Consider the following 18,915-nt stretch of genomic DNA (forward strand, 5'->3'; position numbering starts at 1 on the left):
GGAAAGAAAAAAAAAAAAAAAGAAAGAAATCCATTCTGCTTTTCTGCTTTCCTATACAGCTTAAGGTTATGAATGCCAGACAGCTTCCAGTTAGGCATTTACTGCTGTCTTTAATAGCCAAAACCTATCAAAAACCACCTGAGGCTTAATACAGAGGAGAGAGCAAAAAGTAATCATTTTATACTGCAATCCTAGCTAGGAGAAACCTGCTGAAAGGAAGGTTAAGGCGCTGCAAGCTGATCTCCTTTCCCTTCCTAACTCACCAGTTAATTACGGCAATGCAGCCTGTAGGCACCCGGGTCACCTGCAGCAGCAGCCAGGCTCACCTGGGCCCCAGCACTAATGCACTTCTGGATAGCAACAGTAAATTAAGGAAAGGGCACAGCTTAGCTATTAAACGGCAACACAGGCATAAAATGAGACATTTCAGCATATAGATGTGATTCTTAGGCCGATGTCGACTCATAGTGATGCTCCAGTTATTCCGTTCAATAGAAAGTCTGACAGCCTTCATAAGCATGGCTCATTCTTATATGGGGAACGTGTGAAAATGCTGATGCATTATGCTGTTGTATATAAACATGAAAAATAGCAAAGGTAAGCCAGAAAAGGTTTAAGTCTTTCAGAATTTAATAGAAAAGATATCCAGCCATCTTTCTGAATGATTAGAGAAAATTACATCTCTATCAAAGAACTGTGAAAAGTAACAAAAAGCTGCAAGGATGGACACATTCCTGCTTCATTCAGGAGCACCATTTCTGCAAATCCACAATAACTTTGTTGCACTCAAGTCTTAAATGTTTTTTCCTACAGATGAGCACAGGAAGGGAATAAAATGTGAAAGACATCTGAAATACAAAAATGCCACGTTCTCACTTGACACCACAAACAGACATGAATTACCTCTCTCCACTGATCCTATTTTACTAATGTCCATGCCACCACATTTCTTCGTTACAGCACACAGCCCATCCTGGCACTTTACAGCCAGGGAAAGTACTGCGCTGAAGCAGGAAGGCTCATCCCCTTGATTATACCAAGATGCTGTTTGATGCCTAAAACTTGGCATGGCTTTGTATGATTTTTAATGGAACTGGTCAAGAAAAACAGGAACTTATAAAGAACAAATCCATCAGACCTCCTGTTCGTTTTTCTAGAGAGCACTGCTGGACTGTGAGGAAGGGAACGTGCACTCTGACACTATGGCTGATCAAAAACTTCTAAAAACTCTAATTTACACATTAAACTCAGCGGAGACAACTGTGATCAGATTCCTTTTCCATAGGATAAAAAGGGAGGTGCAGAAATATAAATTGAGCAAGAGACCACAGTAATAAAGCACACACCACATCCCTCGAGACCATCCCCATGGCACAGAGGTGACAATGGGGTACTGCCACATGACTGCAGCTGGAATGCAATTGCAAATACTCTGCTCCCATTTTTTTATTTTTTAATCATTTTAAGGGATTTTCACAGGGCGCAGGCAGCTTTGGTAACTGATTAGTGTTTATTGCTAGGACAATTCGTAGAGCTTCTATAAGCCAGGAGGAGTCACGCTGGGAGATCTGCTTTCTGCTCTAAATATAGCAGCACAAGAAATGAAATCCAAGTGCCAGATTTCAGTGGGATTTCCCAGGGAGAAATGCACTGCACACATGGCTCATTAGAGACCTTTAAAACAGAAACAAGAACTACAGATTGCACCAATGCAATCCCTTCCCTGTACTGTTACTGAGAACATTTTGGATGAATGGTGGTCATTTCCCCATCATGAATCTCATCATCCCTCTATGCTTTCAGTATGTATTTCAGACAGCTCATCCAATATGAACATCAGTGATAACTGAGCTGTAAACTCAACCATTCAACTTCTCATTTTCTTACTGAATGGACTCATTTTAAGAAGAGAAAAAGGAAGAAAAGCCAAGTACAACAGATCTGTTTACTATCACTTACTGGGTGCATGAAGAGCTGTTCCCCAGTTACAGACTCCTGTGACATTTTCCAGAGCTGGGCAGCTGTTTCAGAGCAGAGATCTCTAGCTCTTTTCAGCCACCTCTGTGTACAGAGCTCTCTAGACCCCTTTTCTGTGTTCTGCAATGCATAAATTCCCACAGTGTCCACATATTTGTTTTAAACTGACATACCTAACAGGTGAGTGAAATCCATTTAACACGTCAACCTATAGACTATCACTAACCTAAAGCAACAACAACAACAACCACCAACAGCAAACCAGCCGAGGTTACACTTCTCTTTCCAATTGCCCAGATACCGTCTATATTTCAAAGTTTACAACTCTCTCCTTTGCAGCCTGCCTCCGGAGCCACACACTGCCACTGATTCCCCTCTCTTTATACCCGTGTAACCCAGAAGCAATGCCACAGACTGATAGCCCTGTATGAGGAGAGCTGAGTCATCCATCAAGTGCCTGGCTACTCCGTAATTATTTAGCATAGTCTGCAGGCAACAGGGAATTAACTGACTTCCCAGCTCCAGGCTCCGACCTCACCTGCAGAACAGATCTTTTTCCCCAAAGTGGGAAACTCTTCCCTCATACAGAATGTTCCTGTAGTACAGACCTGTAATGCCTTCCATTTTGGTGACTTTCTTATTTGGATGTGCACTGCCATGGTGCTGCTCCTATGGGCCCCCAACATCACCTACAACAAAGGTTTCATTGTGGCCTCAGGCTCCCTGTACAGAGCACTGTTATCTCAACCCTGAACTCCTAACAGCTCCTCATTCTCATTTAAAGGAACAAAAGGACTGACTAGGCAAACTACTGCAGAAAAACTTCCATTAGAGGAAAGGTGCAATGGCAAGAAATGTGGCTCCGCTGGGGAGAAGAAAGAAATTAAACATCTGCTTTCTAACACACAGGATTTTTCTTGTGCGACGTATGACAGTGAATCATTTATAATACTAGCAAAGACAAATACCTTTGGTCAATAGGTTTTGACAAGTAACTTCAAATAAAGATGAAATTTGCTCTATAATCTACGCTTACTGGTGGTGAACTGAATCATCCTTCCTTCCAGACAATGCAGTTTTCTGTAAAATCACAGCAGAATTGTTAAGATCTACCTAATCTTCCTCTAGCCCAGCCATGAGCTCCTCAGCCTGGCATTCCTCCCCTTCACAAGACTCAAGGCTTTGCTGAAAACATAACAAACTCATCTGATGACATGCCTCCATAAATAAGGCCTTCATTCCGCAGTAGTTTGTGTGCACAAATATGTAATTAGCAGGAATTTCTTTTCTAACACGCACGAGAAGTAAATATTGTAAAAGGCATTTGATTTCTTAGTTTCCCAGAATGAAGAGCTTCAATGCCTTGTTTGGAAGGACAAAGTATTTGTTGTCAGAAACAATGCTACCTTACTAAATAACCTCAATCAAAATCAGCACCTACACACACAGATACGGCTCGCACCTACATGAAATACATTTCAGGACTCAGCAGACACAACTAAAACACCCTTATTTTCCCCAGAAATAAAGAATTGCTATTTGTCAACATGTCTGCTTGCTAAGAAATATCATAGGAAGATCCCATGTTTTCATGTACTTAACTGCAGCTGCAACTTGGAAAATTATGACAACTCTACAGATGACCAACTATGATATTTCCATTTCTGACACGTGTAGCTCTAAGAAGTCACAAAAGATTTCAGAGACATTTTATGTGTTTTACTGTATATTAACAAGAACTTGTATGTAAGTAAGTGTGTAAGTAAGAACACAGGATAGCAGAATACTTTTCAACATTCATACCTTCGGCATGGAGAACAGAGAGCAGAAAATGGCCATATCTGCTGCTGCAACATATACTCTAATTTCTGTCGTGCCTGTTTTCAGATTTGTAATAGAAGAAGGGATTTTAATAGAGCAGAGGGTGCAAGCAGAGTGACTGTGCTGCCAGAAGAGGCATGAAAACACTGAGAGAAGTAATTAGGCAGAATGCACGATTCGAGTGCCACACACTCACGTCTGAGACAGTGCCTCATGCAATCTCATGCTTGCCTTAGGCACAACGTGCACTGGGATCACTGGGGCAATGCAGCGATGTGGAGCACTGGCCATCCTCAAAAAGGTTTCCCAGTCCCACTCTCTGATGTTGACACCAACTGCAGGACTACAAACGTACTGCGAAGAGGAAGATCAACTTCATTCAAAAAGAATGCATGATGCCCATGGGCTTTTCGTAAACACACCACAAGCTTGGCTTTTGAGTAATTAAATTGAATCTTAGTTGGTTAAACCAAAGTGAGGAATGCTTCAATGGGTTCCTCAGTCACCTTCACTGCACAAGGATAAAATAATTTTGAGACCCTATGCGTGGGAGGAATCTTTTTTTTTTCTTTTTCCTATGGTGGGGCAGAAACTCTAAAGACTTCCATTAGAAGCAATTACTGGAGATGTAGAGGCTTCTCTGAGGTTAAGCCGCCCTTCATTTTCTCAAGAGAAGCCTTTAATTAAATGCAAATAATCACAAATTTCATATAGCAGATTGCCATAATTTCACTATTAGTTACTGGATCTCATTTAAAAAAAGGAAAGAGGTGGGCAATAGTGCTGCGTGGATGAGAAGTAATGAGAACTCAAGGGGTCAAAGCTGAATTACCTGTGCAAATCTATTCCCCTCCTATAAATCTGTCTGCAACCATATCATTTCAGTGTTAACAGGTTGTCCTTCATGCAAGTGCACTGGAGTGTAGTCCCATAGAAACTTGGGCCTCAATACAAATAATTACCTCACTCCATCTTACCACTGACCACAGCGGCGAAGGCAGGACGGGTAATGGGGAAGATGTAATTGAAGTGGAAATGACCAGAACTAAAATGTAAGCTGTGATGAATTCAAATGGTATATTCAAACTCATCTCCATAGCAAAGCTCTGGAAGAACAGGCACATAGAATGGCAGCATCCAGCAGTGAGTACTTCAAAGACATTTATCAAATCAGGGATGGGAATATATAGCAGAAAAGATGCATCCAAGAACAGAAGAGGTAACACAGTGTCTCTGCAGAGGGAAGGGGAAGCTGCAGTCCATAAAATCACAGGTTTATAATTTTGTCCACAGAACTGTTAAGGCTTTAGAATATGTTGTCAACACTGTGTAAGGTAAATCATAGAACCGTTTGAGTTGGAAGGGCCCCTTAAAGGCCATCTGGTCCAACTCCCCTGCTCTGAACAGAGAAACCCACAGCTCCATCAGTGCTCAGATCCCCTCCAGCCTGACCTTGGGTATCTGCAGGGATGGGGCACCACCACCTCCGTGGGCAACCTGTGCCACTGTCTCACCAGCCTTACTGCAAAAAAAACCTTCTTCCTTATATCCAATCTAAATTATCCCCTTTTTTAAATAGGGTAAATGCATGCAAATGTAGGAAGTATACACTACTTTTTTCTTACTCCCCTTCTTTAGTTTAGTCAAACAGACACACATCACAGCCAACCACAGAATCTTAGAATGGCTTAGGCTGGAAGGGACCTTAAAGATCATCAAGCTCCAACCTTCTGTTGTGGGTAGGGCTGCCAACCACTAGATCAGGTTGCCCAGGGCTCCATCCATCCAGCAGCAGTGAGCCTGCAAACTGGAGCTCCGTGCAAAGAGCCTGAGTTTCTGCTTGCTCCGTGCTTTGCAGTGGTGTCAGAGCCACCTCCAGCCCCATTCCACAGACTGTGCAACACCAAACAGTAAGAAAGAATTTAAGCAGCAGCTTTCTGAAAAGCTGATGGCTTTCCAGTTCCAGGCCAAGCTGGAAAAGGCGTGGAGGCTCCACCAAGCAGCTCCTCTGCCTGAAGCAATCACCGAGAAGAGGTGCTTCAGAAGAATTCTATTTTTGTTAGAGAAATGGCTGTTCGGTTTTCAAAGCTGAGAAGGTCATTGCTCTCTGACATGCAGAGAGTTCAGGAGAGTTGTCAGGAAGCTCAGAAAAGTAAAAAAAAAATAAAAAAATAAAATAAAAAAAAGCAAAAAATAAAACCAAAACCCACATGGAACAAGGGAAAGAGGGGTGGAGAACCTACTACATGGATCAGCCCGCTACGTCACTTCTGTGTGGCTTCCCAAATTAAATCATTTCTCCTAATGTACTGTGAGAATATGGGAGGGATCAGATTGTGAGCTATTCAGAGGCCGAGCTGATTATCAGCATTTTAGCAGTGAGCTTGTTTTTGTTCTTCCTCACATTTATAATAATACCTTTTACGTGTTCTCTAAGAGACAAATCTCCTTCTGCTTCAGAACTACTAGGCTGAAGATCTTTTGTTGGCGCTGAGAAGAATACTAATGTGAAATATCTTATTTCTTCAGATGAAAGAGAAGCTGAGAACAATCCCCTCCAGAGGGAGGTGGCAGAAGTGGGATCTGGGATTGAGAGTTTATCACTCACGTCCCTACACAGCCCACCGCATCCTCACCACTTGCTGGGTCCTGCAGGATCGATGGCATCTCAGCCATAAACCCAATATGCTCGAGATATTCCTGTCTCCTGAGTACATACATCTCTTCAGAGGGTTTCAATATGATAAGTGGCTTAAAAACAATGGAGAAGAGAGAGCTGAAAGCTTGTACACTGAGATGGAAGCACAATTGCATGAGCCTCAGTTCTTCACGAAAGCCAAACCACCAAAATATTTGAGGGAAAAGGGAAAAGCCTGCCTTGTGCAATAGGCAAAGAATAAAAACAAAGAATTACCTAATGATTGCTACTTAGCACATACCATTTGGTTTAGAGGCACTGGTGGAAGGCTCGCCATCTTTTTCACTTCCATGATACATCTGTAAGCAAACCCGATGTCATTGCACCAGAAGAACTCAGAGGTACTAGCAGAGAGTACAAACAGTGAGGAAAAAACATGGGCTCCCTTCATTACTGTGTGCCAACAGGAAGATGAAGGCCTTCCGTGCTTGTGCTGGCTGAGAGGATATGCTATTAAGATAATAAAACTGACATATTGTCAGAGACTGAGTTTTCAAAGGTGCAGCACTGGAAGAAATCGATGCACTGTAACTTAGCAAGTGATCAGGACCAGAAGCCTAACACTGCAGTTGATGCAACAGTGGAGGAACCAACTTTGCAACAACGTCTTGCAATATCCTCTAAGAACTGTTTTATTCTGAACTCCAAAAGAGTGAAGCTGAAATAGCAGAATACATATCTTTAAAAGATATACAATCCCAATTGCTTTTACTGCAGAAACAGAAACTTCAGGTCTCTGAAAATAGCATAAGAAAAGCAGAACATTATTTTTTAAATTTGAGAAGGGAATTTGAAGTTGGGGTACAAAATCACAACTAAAAAGCATTATAATTAATAACGGATCCACTGTAGACAATGTCAACATTTTCACTGCATCCCACAGGGGTAAGGATTTAATCCATAGAAACTTCTTCATTTAACAGTACAGTCACTCACAGCATTGCTGGTTCTGTCAGATCCCTACAAGATTAACATCTTTATATCAGAAGATGCAGTCCATGTGAATGAGAATAGAAAGGAGAGACACAAAGCTCTAGGGTAATGAGGGCGGTTTAGAAACAATTACTTGTTTTATAAAAGGAGGAACATGAATTAAGATGGAAAAGTCCACAATTCTGTGTGTGTGTGAAGGAGAATGAGGAAAAAAAAACAAACAGTCGCCCTTTCCTCAGTAAGGATACAGCAAAATTAATTCTAATTCTAAACAATTTAGCTGACCAATTAGAGCTGCACTACAAAGCAGAAGCTGAGAAGCAAAGCAGATTTATTTCCCATGTTGGCTTTAGAATTGCACCTAAAAAGACCCCAGAGAAATCATGAAAAGGGAACGTAAACTGCACAGTCATTATATTCTGAGGCAATTTTTAATTAAAAAAATTAGAACAAAGTCTGTTCCTTTAAATCATTAATAAAAGAATCCAGCCTATTAAGCAGATGAGCTTTCTTAACTCTAGTCCATCTTTACTGCTGTGTTATTACCCAACTGTTTTCCTGTAATTAAAATGTGGCAGGTAGTTTACACACAAGAGGGAGTAATTGTATCAGAAATAACTGTTCATAACCAAACTTTAAAAGCATATTTTTTCGTATAAACTTCTAATAAAGAAAGCAAGATAATAATATTTAGCACTTTTGCTACCTACAGCAGCATTTTGTCTCTAAACTGTTAGCATTTTATTCAGCAATGAGAAAATACACCCCTCAAGCTATGAAGATAGCCTCTCAGTCATTTGTTCCTACTCAATTAAAATTAAAAAATACAACCAAACCTTATACTAAAGAATTCCAAACTGTGGCTCTAGAAAGAGAATTTGAATGTGCTGTAGGAACCACTCTGAATTCAGTCAGATTGGGACAGGAAGGGAAGGTCCCCTTCTCTCTGCATCCCAAGGGAGATGGAGTGAGGCAAGTCATTGGCTGCCCATATCTTTGAGGCACTGCCTCCAAGGTGCATGCTCAGGTGGCATAAGCATTGTGTGTGGGTTTGCTCAGATCTGAGTTTGGAGGAAGCTGTTAGCTTTTGCTCTCAAACAGCCTCCTGAATACCAAAGTTGAAGAATAATTTCCTTACAAAGAAAGAGTCAAAGACTTTTCTATAGATTTTGCTTTGCATTATTCTTAGAAAGCAGTTCTCCAGGAATTTCAAACCTTACAAGCCAACTTAGGGGAAATTATTTATTATTACATATAGTCTGGCAGTATTTGGCAATATATAGGACTGCAGACTGCTGTATGCAAGCAGCTTCTGTTCCAAAGCACATACAATTCAAACTGGGTGGACAGAAACACTGTGTCAGAGCAGAGATCTCAGTGGTTTGACTGGCAGATGAGTAGGTGGACTGTTGCCATTTAAATATAGCCCCAACAGATACTCAGTGTATCATAGGCAAGTACTCTACAGTGTGTGCTCATCTACAGAGTCACAGGCAATCCTACTGCTAATGACTTGCATCACTGGATGCTAATGCAAGTTGACCATAAAGAGTAAGACCATTACAAGCTCTGGTTCAATCCTTGTAATTAGATTGGCACCTACAAACCTTGAGGGGCTCAGCTGAGCTCTGTAAAATACGTAGGATACAGCTCAAGCTGCCCCAGACCTGCAAGCTGTGAGAGTAAGTCACATACCCAACCCACAGGCATTCATGTTTTCTCCTCACATCCATTATGTGTAAACCACATACTTCTACCATGCTTGTCCAAGATCCAAATGAGCCGGAGTACCTTTACCTATACATCACCAGAAAGTTTAACGCTGGATCACAGTTTCTACCTCAATTAGGTTAGGGCACCTTCAGCGGGCATTTGGGTTTCAACCCAAATTGATGGCATTGGTCCAGATTCATTCTGTGGTTTGGCTTAAAAATCAAAGTAAAGTTTAGAAGTAGCAACCTCTGCAGAGCTTCCTGCAGCATAGCTCTAATGCAAATGAACTGGATAAATGGACCTGACTGTGTGAACCAGCTGTGGAACAGGCAGATGATATTTCGGGTACCCTCCAAGTCTGTTTTTCATACAGCTTGTGCTGGGCAAAATAATTTAGAACAAATCGAGAATCAAATACCACACAGGGACTGAGTGACTGCAGCATGGCACAGACCTGGCTCTGACCAACTGGCCCCATGCAAACACAGCACCTCTTTCACAGCCCCATGTGAGAAGCAACAGCCACACTTAAACTTACGCCTTGAATGTTCAGATTAAAGCAAAACCAAGAATAAATTAGTTATGCCTTGCTCATTAAAAGCCACAGATTGGAAGCTTATGCTTTGATTTCACAGGAGTTTCCTCCCTGAGCATGTCACAGGGCACGCAGAGGGGATAGGAAGGGAATGAAGAAAGGGACCTCAGGGCTTGACATGGAGTGACGGGTGCTGCCCAACGCGCTGTACAAACTGCATGAGGTGGTGTTTTTTTCCTCTAAAATGGACTCGCTTCCTCCCTTCCCTTCTCCACACCCCATAATCAGCATTTAAAACACCCCCGAGTTTTCCTGAGCAGGTTTGCTGTGCTCATTAAGATACACTGAGCACTTACTGGCTTTAATGAGCGCTCATTAAATTCCGGTAAGTGCCAGGACCATCCTGTGGAGCTGAACAGACTCAGGTTCTGGGAGAGATCAGGGGTTGGGAAGATACTGGAAGCATTACATTTTCCACAACAACAAAACTATAAAACTTCCCCCTCCTTTCTTCTCTTTCTTTTTTTGCTCCGCAAGCACTGGGGTAACTCAGACCTGCTAAGCAGCAGCTATTGCTTACTGACTGCTCAAATCATTCCCCTGCCCCAGAAGGCCTCTCAGCTTCTCTTATCAGAACAGGAACAAATTAAAGATTTTGCGTATTTGCATCTCCTCATTTGAGAATATTCGTACGTTTGTTATTTAGAGATAAAAGTCTGCTTCTAAAAATTCACTTAGCGCAGTGATTTCCTCAGCCGCAGGGAATGGTGCAGGAGGAATCGCAGAGCAGGACCCAGAGCAGCTGGTGAGGCTGCAGCAGAGCAGCACCAAGGGCTCAACGCTCATCAGGATTGCATGCCAACCATTTCCAAGGAACTGTCTGCTCTATTCTTAATAATCTGATCAGTCACATCATTCGGTCCCAACACAGCACAGTAGCGCCATAACTGTAAGCAGTAGAAATCTCAGACGTCTGCTGGGCTCCTACCACTCTTACAGTGGGGTCTTTACCAATTCCAGCCTGGAACAACCAAAACCTGGTTGTACTCTGCAGGTCCATCTTGGAGTAAGCAACCAGCTGCCTGGAAGAGACATCTCTTTCTACCAAAATGCATTCCATGTCTCTTCTCTGCAGTTCTTGCCCCTAAATCTGGGAGTTGTACTTGGACAGGTAAATGCCTTGAAATTCTTGTCAAAAATAGGCAAATAATTCCTACCCATTTAGTAACAGATCTTTTCCCAGAGATGACCAGAATGAGAAATCTCTCCTCGAGACATTTCTCCTTGACTGAAGACAATCTTTTGTGTTATGGCACGCATCTCACTATTGCTCTATGTTCATGCAGTCATAGAATGACTTAAGTTGGAGGGGATCTTTATGATCAGCTTTTTTAAGTCCCCTGCCATGGGCAAGGTTGCCAATCACGAGAGCAGGCTGCCCAGGTCCCCATCCAACCTAACCTTGAATTTTTATTTTACAGATTAACACAATTCAAGATCAAGGAGACAAGGTGCACACCTCTTACGTGCCCTGTTCTTATGTTTATTTCCCACTGGCTGTGTCAGAGATATACATTATGACCAGCATGCCCACGTGGACCTATATATATATATCACAAAGCAGTTCCCACTGCAGTGCTACAGTATGGGTTTTCATCCCCCAAAGCTGTTCAGCACCTACTGACATGAAAACACACAAATTAGCTAAAAACAGACACAAATATACTTTACGCTGGACTAATTCCCAGTGAGTCACAGAGAGTAAGTGACTATTTAAGGAAACTGAATCAGACAACAACTTGAAGATCAGCGCATCCCTGAGAAAGCCAGCATACAGGCTAGGGAAGAGAGAGCTGCTGGAAGGGAAAGGTTTTAATCTAATGACCATATATGTCAAAATGGCATCAATTTCATAAGAATAAATAACTGGTTGGGTTAAGAAGTAACTGCTCCAGTTTGGCTCACTCTTTCATCCACTCACAGCTTTTAGAGGATTACTGTTTTATAATTGCTTGCTCTCTAAGCATACGTGCATCACAATGATCTGCACCCCTTGACAGCAAACCAGTTAGAGAAACTAACTCAACATGTTCCCCTGCCACAGTACGTTGTCTGCTGGATACAGTAAGTTAAGAGATTGTTTACTCAACTTCTCAAGGCCCATTAATGACATAATGCTGGACACAGCTGTTCAGGGCTTTGCAAGACCAAAGCAGAGAAAGAAATGCTGGGAAACTTCAAACACACTATTCGCATCAGAGCATAGCTGGGAAAGTCCTTGAAACTGATTTGGGTGATTTTAACCTTACAGCTCTCTCATGAAGTAAATCCAGGATTAAAGCCTCAAACTTAATTTCTGCCGAAGATCCTAATGGACCTAAAATCGCTCCACCTGATCAGGGTGGCAATGACTGCTTTGAAAAAGGGGACATAAGTCATTTCATTTTTACTCTGCTTGGCCAAATTATCTTCTGAAAAGCTAGGGCCTGCCTTACATGCTAGCACTTGAAAATAGGGTGTGCCTGGTTGATCTTGTCCTGACTTTCTGGTGTGTTGAGCAAGGGAAGAAAAGTTCACTCGGTAATAAAGGCACCCTGTGTTGTGCCAAAAAGTCTGAGCTGAGCTAAAGTGGGCACTCCAGGCCCAGAAGGCACCACCTATCCCTATGCAATCTATTTCCCATTGCACATCCACATTTTTCCATGCTCAACCCCAGCTTAAGGGAGGTAAGGATAAAATCCACCCGAATGCCACACCCAGAGAGCCACTCCAGGAATGTTTCACCATGCAGCTCCTTGAAACACATTTTTATGTAACTTTCCTTAAGAAAAAGGCAAATCAAGTTTCATAACTGCTCAGCCATGGAGAAAAAGCAAATAAAATGTGTAAGAGAAAGGCTCAAACTCATTCCCATCCCCCAGTTAAAAATAACCTCTTTATTAATTTTAAAATACTTTATAACTGAATCTTTATATAAGTACATTTGTGTGTATGTTATATAAACACAAATACGTGTGTGTATGTACGTGTATGTGTGTATATATATGGATAAGATCGGAGGAGGAATGTGATTCATGATGCTGAGCTGATTTCCCAGCCAGGCAGTCCTGCAGACAGCCCTAAGAGTCATCCTCCAGCAGAAAAAAAAGAGGATTGTAGGATAAATTTGCTCCTCCCTCTTGCAGCAGCTATCCACAGCAATTATACCACCCCATTATTGAAGCCATATCTAAATTCATGCGCAGAGAAGCGACCATCACCCCCCCATCAACTTCCCCCATCTTTTAGGGTAACCTCTAGGACTTACAATTGTGAAGTTCATAACCTTCAGAATCCAGATGGTCATAGCAAGGTTCACCAGGATTAAAATCATTAGGAGCAGCACAAAGAAATAGAGGCATCTCTTCCTCCAGCCATAAATCCCGACTTTGTATACTTGGGGCCCTTCTGAGGTCTGCATGGTGCTCCTGTGGGCGTATTGCTCCTGAGGCATCTGAAACAATCACACAAAAATAAGAATGCGGATTAAGCAGCAAGACAAATCCGATGATAAAAACTGCTAAGGGTTTGTGTCTGTGCCTCTTTGAGGTTTGTGGAGTTTTTGTTCTTCCTTTTCGTCTCAGAGTTTACCAGCTGGGCAGCACCTCCTTCAGTACCTTAGTTCTGCATTATTTTCCTTGCTGCTCACTGTATGCAGCAACACACCGTAAGAGAATTTTATGCATTAGATGTATATATACATTTATAAATACACATAAGCACACTGTCTAAAGGTATCCTATGGAGATCACTCTCAAGTGACTCTCCTCACCACCCCGGGTTTTGCAAGGCTGGCACTCTAGGGCCTCGAAGGATCCGGAGGGGAAAATTCTGCATGCGTTTGGTAAAAGCAGTTGAGTTCAGCAGTTTGTTTTGAAGACGCAATATTACTTCGCAGAGGCTTTAATTCAACAAAAAATCACCTTGAATAAAATCACTGCTTCCAGACAAAGAAAAAAAAAGGCAAAGGGGAAATGTCTTTTTCTCCTCTCCCTCCTTAACTGAACAAACCCAAAACACAAACTTCTCCTAAAATAATGCCCCAAATGTCTCCACGGATTTAACAAGGATGCCCTGGGAAAGCAGACATGGTGTGGCAGGACAACGTGAGAGCCAGAAGAGAGAACAAAGGAAACTCGGCACTGAGGAGAGCAGAAGGGCTGTGCTGCATGGCAGCATCCCCAGGACAAGTTTGGGTTTTGCATCTTGGTCCCCAGCTTGCTGTCGGCAGTCAGGGGTCTGGCTGCCCCGCTGCTGTTAAATGGCATTGCAGCCAGTGGGGACGGAGGGCAGAAAATGCACTCAGGGTTGTGCGTATGGAGGCAGATTTTGCCCCGCGAAAGTATTCATTGCCTTCTTGCCCTTCACTTTGGCTTGTGAAAAGTCCCTTTCACACGCTTCCCCCAGGCGTCAGTTTCTTACATCGCCTCTAATAACGCGCTGCCTGCTGAGCATTCAGCATTTAAGACTCTAGGCAGACAAAAAACCACCAGACACATTTCTGTGCTACCGATTCAACATCAGGGACTTCTCCCTCAGAATACCTGGCATCAATGTTAGCATTCAGTGAATTACAAAATTCACAAAACAGGAGAAAACAATGCAAGCTCCTCTCTGCGGGAGTGCGGTCCAGTAGGGCAGAACAGAACAATGGTAGAAATGAGATGCTCATTGACACTGACTTGTGCCTGTTTGTTTACCATTAGTCTCATGTTTTTTTCTTACTTCTAGGCAAATGTGCAAACAGCATCTAATAACAGCGTGCAGTGGGCGGCAGTGCAGAGCCCATTGCAATGGAAGTGTCAATGGAAGGTGATTTTCTCCCCAGCACAGCTCTTCTACTAGCAGCACTGTACTCACCATGAAGTTAGCACCTTCTCTTTGTTGACCCAACACCGAAGCCCACACACTTGAGACAGAGGCTGCCTAAAGATCCAGTAACCATTTTTTTTCTTTCCCTTCTACACTTTGTAAACTTTTTAGCAACTTTGGGAGTGCTAAGACGTGTGTTTGCTAACACAGGTTGCTGTTATCACCCACAGTTAGGGGATCAGACACCTCTCCCTTCCTCCACCACCTTTCATCATTGCTGAAGCGCAGCCTCAGGTGCTAAGCAAATCAAAGCAGGCTCTAAATTCTTCTCAGATGCCTGTCCTGATGTGCACACATAAAGCAAAGCTAACTAAGCAGCATGCTCAGAACAGCCATCTCACAACAGCTCCTGCACAATAGTGGGATCCAAAAACAACCTTCCTCCAGAGGGCAGAGGATCCCATCTCCCTCCTTCTCCTTCAGCAATTGTGTCCATCCCACACACTCAAAACTCATAGCAATGGCTGAAAAACAGATTTTAAAAACAATAAACACAGTACTCCTATCACTTTCCTCTCTAGTCTCGGAACCCTTGCAGTTTTAGGAACTTTTCCCCTTACATCCTTTGGGCAACATTTCACCAAGCACACCAAAGAGGTTGAATGCTGCACAACAGTGCAGTGCTGCTGGTTATTTCAGGGTTCTCATCTGGTGTAAAAAACCAGACGAGATGGCCACAAACCATGCCTTTACTCAGAACCTCAGAGCATGTGAATTTCTGCAACATTACTTAGAGAAAGCAGCCATACTCTGGGGAGGAACCAAGAACTGCATGGCAGATAGGATCTTCTTACTGTGGCCCACCTCAGTCAATTCAGCCAACTTGTACTAGAAGTGCATCGCAGAAGGAAAGTATGACATAGAATCACAGGAAAAAAACACTAAGATCATCTAATCCAACCCCAACCCACCCACACCATGCCCACTGGCCATGTCCTTGGTACCACATCTCTACAGCTCTCAAACACTTCCAGGGACAGTGACCCACCACCTCCCTGGGCAGCCTGTGCCAATGCATCTTTCTGAGATGAATTTTTTTCCTAATATCCAACCTGAACCTCTGCTGTCTGTATTAAAGAGCAGCTTTCTATGGTGTAAAGGTCCTCACCATAAAGAACTTCTGCTGTTCAGACCCATGGGGTATCTGCCCACACAGCCAAGGCTCGGGCAGACCCTGAGCTATTAACAAAGGGAGCAAAGCAAGTTGCTCACAGCAGATCCAGTTTGGTCTTCACTGCTATTTTGCTCCCAGGTGCCAAGTCAGCAACTGTAAACTGGGGAGGGCTTTGCAGCACAGTGCTTGTGCCAGAAGAGAGGAGTCATGGTACAAACACATGCACTTGGAGAAAACCAGGCCCCTACACCACTGCAATCACTCAGCTTCTGTGCGAGGGGAAATCTTAAAAAACAATAAATTACGATTTCCACTACCTAAGGGAAATTATAACAACAACTACTGTACAGTCACAGATTTTATTGCCTAATATTTTAACAGGGGATCCTGGAGAGCACATATTAAATGCAGCATCTCTCTTGGAGAAAACGAATAAATTGCATCTCCAGCGCTCTCAAATCATGAAACAAGTCTGACCAATAAGAAATAGTCTGAAATACTGAGCACAGAATATCTTCTTATTGCAAAACTTGTTTATTCTCCTCCTCTTTGCTCTTTTTTTTTTTTTTTCTTTCTTTCTTTTCTTTTCTTTCTTCCCCACTTGTAACCGCTAGAGTGGAGAAAATGCCAAATCCAACTGAGGCAAAACTTTGCAGACATCAAACAAATTTATAGGAAAGGAACATAACCACAAAAAGCAACTTGGATCCACACAAGAGCCTCATTTTGAGAATTTCTCTTGTTCAAATAAAATATTTAGCTCACAGCTGCCCTACCAGTAATAGAGCAACCAAAGCACTGCAACACGCATAGTGAACATGACCTAGTAATATGGCATAAATTTATAACAAGAAAACAACATGGGAATCATAGATGGGATGTTGTTTCCACATAAACTCTCACACAGCTACACTTGAAGCAATATAGGATCTCTAGCAAGCCCTTCCCCCACCCAAGACCACCAAAAGTTGTCTGTTGTTCTCCAGCAAGAGAAGAAAGGATAATGGACATTGAGTGCTGAGGTGGGCTAAACAAATGTGTAGAAGAAGATGGGCTGTAAGGCACCTACATAAGGAACAAGCTGCGTCCACTGCCAGTAATCTGTTCTGTGGGGGACAGAGAAGCATGCTAGTCATGATTTATATTTTGGCACATTCTTCTTAAACATTATAATGATACAGGCAGCAAATTAGGCAGCAGAAAAGCAGTATTACTGTGAAAGGAAAACCAGTGGTTTCATTTGCAGAGCACCCCTTCCTTTTCAATTACCGAGTTAAGAAGAAAGGCTGCTAGCTGCTTAATGGGGTATTAGTTTTTGCAGGAAAACATTATAAATGGTCGCTCAAACTCATAATAGCCAACAACCAATGCTGAAACAAATATAGTAGAAATTGGAAGGAGAGGCACTCCTTCCAAAAGTCGGAGCTGTATGCGTCTGCCTGCCACGGGAAGGCACACGTGCACCGTACTGGTGTGCCACTACTGCACGTACAGCACGAGAAATGATGCCTGTCAGATCTTCACAGCTTAGCCACAGACAGCATTACCATGACTACAAAAGCAAAGCCTAGCACCCAGGTAATTTGCCAAGGAATAAGTTTTTGTAGAATAGCTATGGCATGGGTGGTGATGGGCTGATGGCTGGTGATGGGCTTTCCCAACTTTAAGGGTTCTATGCTAGTGTGGGCAGAAAGCCTCTCACTCAAGACACACAACATGGATTTTCCATTCATCAGGCAAAGTGTTTAATATGCACGAGGATAAATAACCCATATTTCCCTTGCAAACACCACAGCCGTAAATGTTTCTTGGCCACGTCAGCTTTGGAGGCTCGGTGAGGGCTATAAATGAGGTGAGGCACAATGAGAGGAATCAGTAATGTTTCAATGCCACGGCGGTTTTCTGATCAGTGCTTAAATCATCTTTGTCTAGTAACTGGATAATTTTAAGCTGAAAGAGGATGCAGTTGAGGAAGATGGCTTCTCCTTCATGAAATTTACTGCTGAAAATGTTCTAAAGCAGGGTCTGTGAAGGGGGACACACAGCAGGTTTGGGGAAGGTGGCATCTATTCCCACATATTTTTTGCATTTGCATTTTCTGCACATTGATTTCTATAAATTTTATGTAGAAACCAGGAGCCTTAATGGAGGCCAAGGGGCAGTTTGTCAAAATCATCAATTTTACATAAGGTGAACATAGGGCAGCCAGAGTCTGGCATTGTAAATGCACGGGTGTGTTTGCACAGAGCTTGCTGCCTGCCTGCATATAACTGAGGTGTAACAGCTTCATCAGCAAAACAAGAGCATCCGACCCCAGGCTAAGCATCGTGATGGGATTACATTTCAAGAGATGAGAGGGATGGGTTCAGGCTCCCTTGGGCATGGACCTACATCTCCCACATCTGCCTCCAATTTGTATCCATATAACCAATATCCTCTTCTGTTTCTCTCTTTGCTTTTTGAAACACAAACCTTTGCTTTGGGGCTAAATGAGAGGTTCTCTCCATCATATCACTGGAAGGCAATGTACTTGCGAGCTCTAAACGCTCTGTGGATTTCAACCTCTTTAATTTCTCTGTCTTTTAAGTGCACACTATCCACCAGGTTCAAAAGAACAGACATTTCTGGAGTGTTACTGAGAACAAAATTTGGCATGAAGAGCAGCGTTTTGAGCCTGCTATCAACAAGACATTTTGCCTCTTCACTCCCCATGAAGCTCTTTCAAGCTCGACACCCCCAGGCCCATCGTTCCAGCAACATCGTGACCCAAAAGTAATTTATGACACTGTACACCGATCAGACCACAACCCAAGTCTACTCAAAAAGGATCTAGCCCAGGAAAATGGTTTCTGCCTTGCAGCTTGACCAGTGAGCTCTGAGCACTGAGGAGTGTCCCCAAGGATGAAATATTTGCTGGGGATGTTAAATCTTACGCAGCTTTTTTCTCCCATGATGGTTTAAACCAGCCTGTCTCTAGTGACGGCTGTGCCAGAATGCTCTCCAGAACTGCAGTCCCCGAAACTGAAATCTTCACTCTGTGCTTGTCCCTCTGCTTCTGTATGCTGTGGGAAACAAGGTCTCCCAGTGGCTGTGAGGATCATCACCACTCAGTACAAATCTCTTAGAGGGCACAGCAATATAGTACATAGCCAGAGAGACAAAAATTGGAAGAAAATGTCTTAAGGAATGTTTTCTTCTTTTCTGACTACTTTC

General features: G+C 42.8%; 1 protein-coding gene across 2 annotated transcripts in view; it reads right to left on the reverse strand.

Moving 5' to 3' along the window:
* SGCD (sarcoglycan delta) overlaps positions 1–18,915 on the reverse strand; it is a 160,642-nt gene that overhangs the window by 138,468 nt on the left and 3,259 nt on the right. For both annotated transcript variants that reach the window (XM_031555711.1, XM_010719032.3), the window contains exon 2: positions 12,985–13,170. In XM_031555711.1, coding sequence (XP_031411571.1) covers positions 12,985–13,170 — 186 coding nt within the window. The remainder of the gene's footprint in view (positions 1–12,984; positions 13,171–18,915) is intronic.

This window comes from Meleagris gallopavo, chromosome 15, assembly GCF_000146605.3.
Source record: "Meleagris gallopavo isolate NT-WF06-2002-E0010 breed Aviagen turkey brand Nicholas breeding stock chromosome 15, Turkey_5.1, whole genome shotgun sequence".
Taxonomy (NCBI): domain Eukaryota; kingdom Metazoa; phylum Chordata; class Aves; order Galliformes; family Phasianidae; genus Meleagris; species Meleagris gallopavo.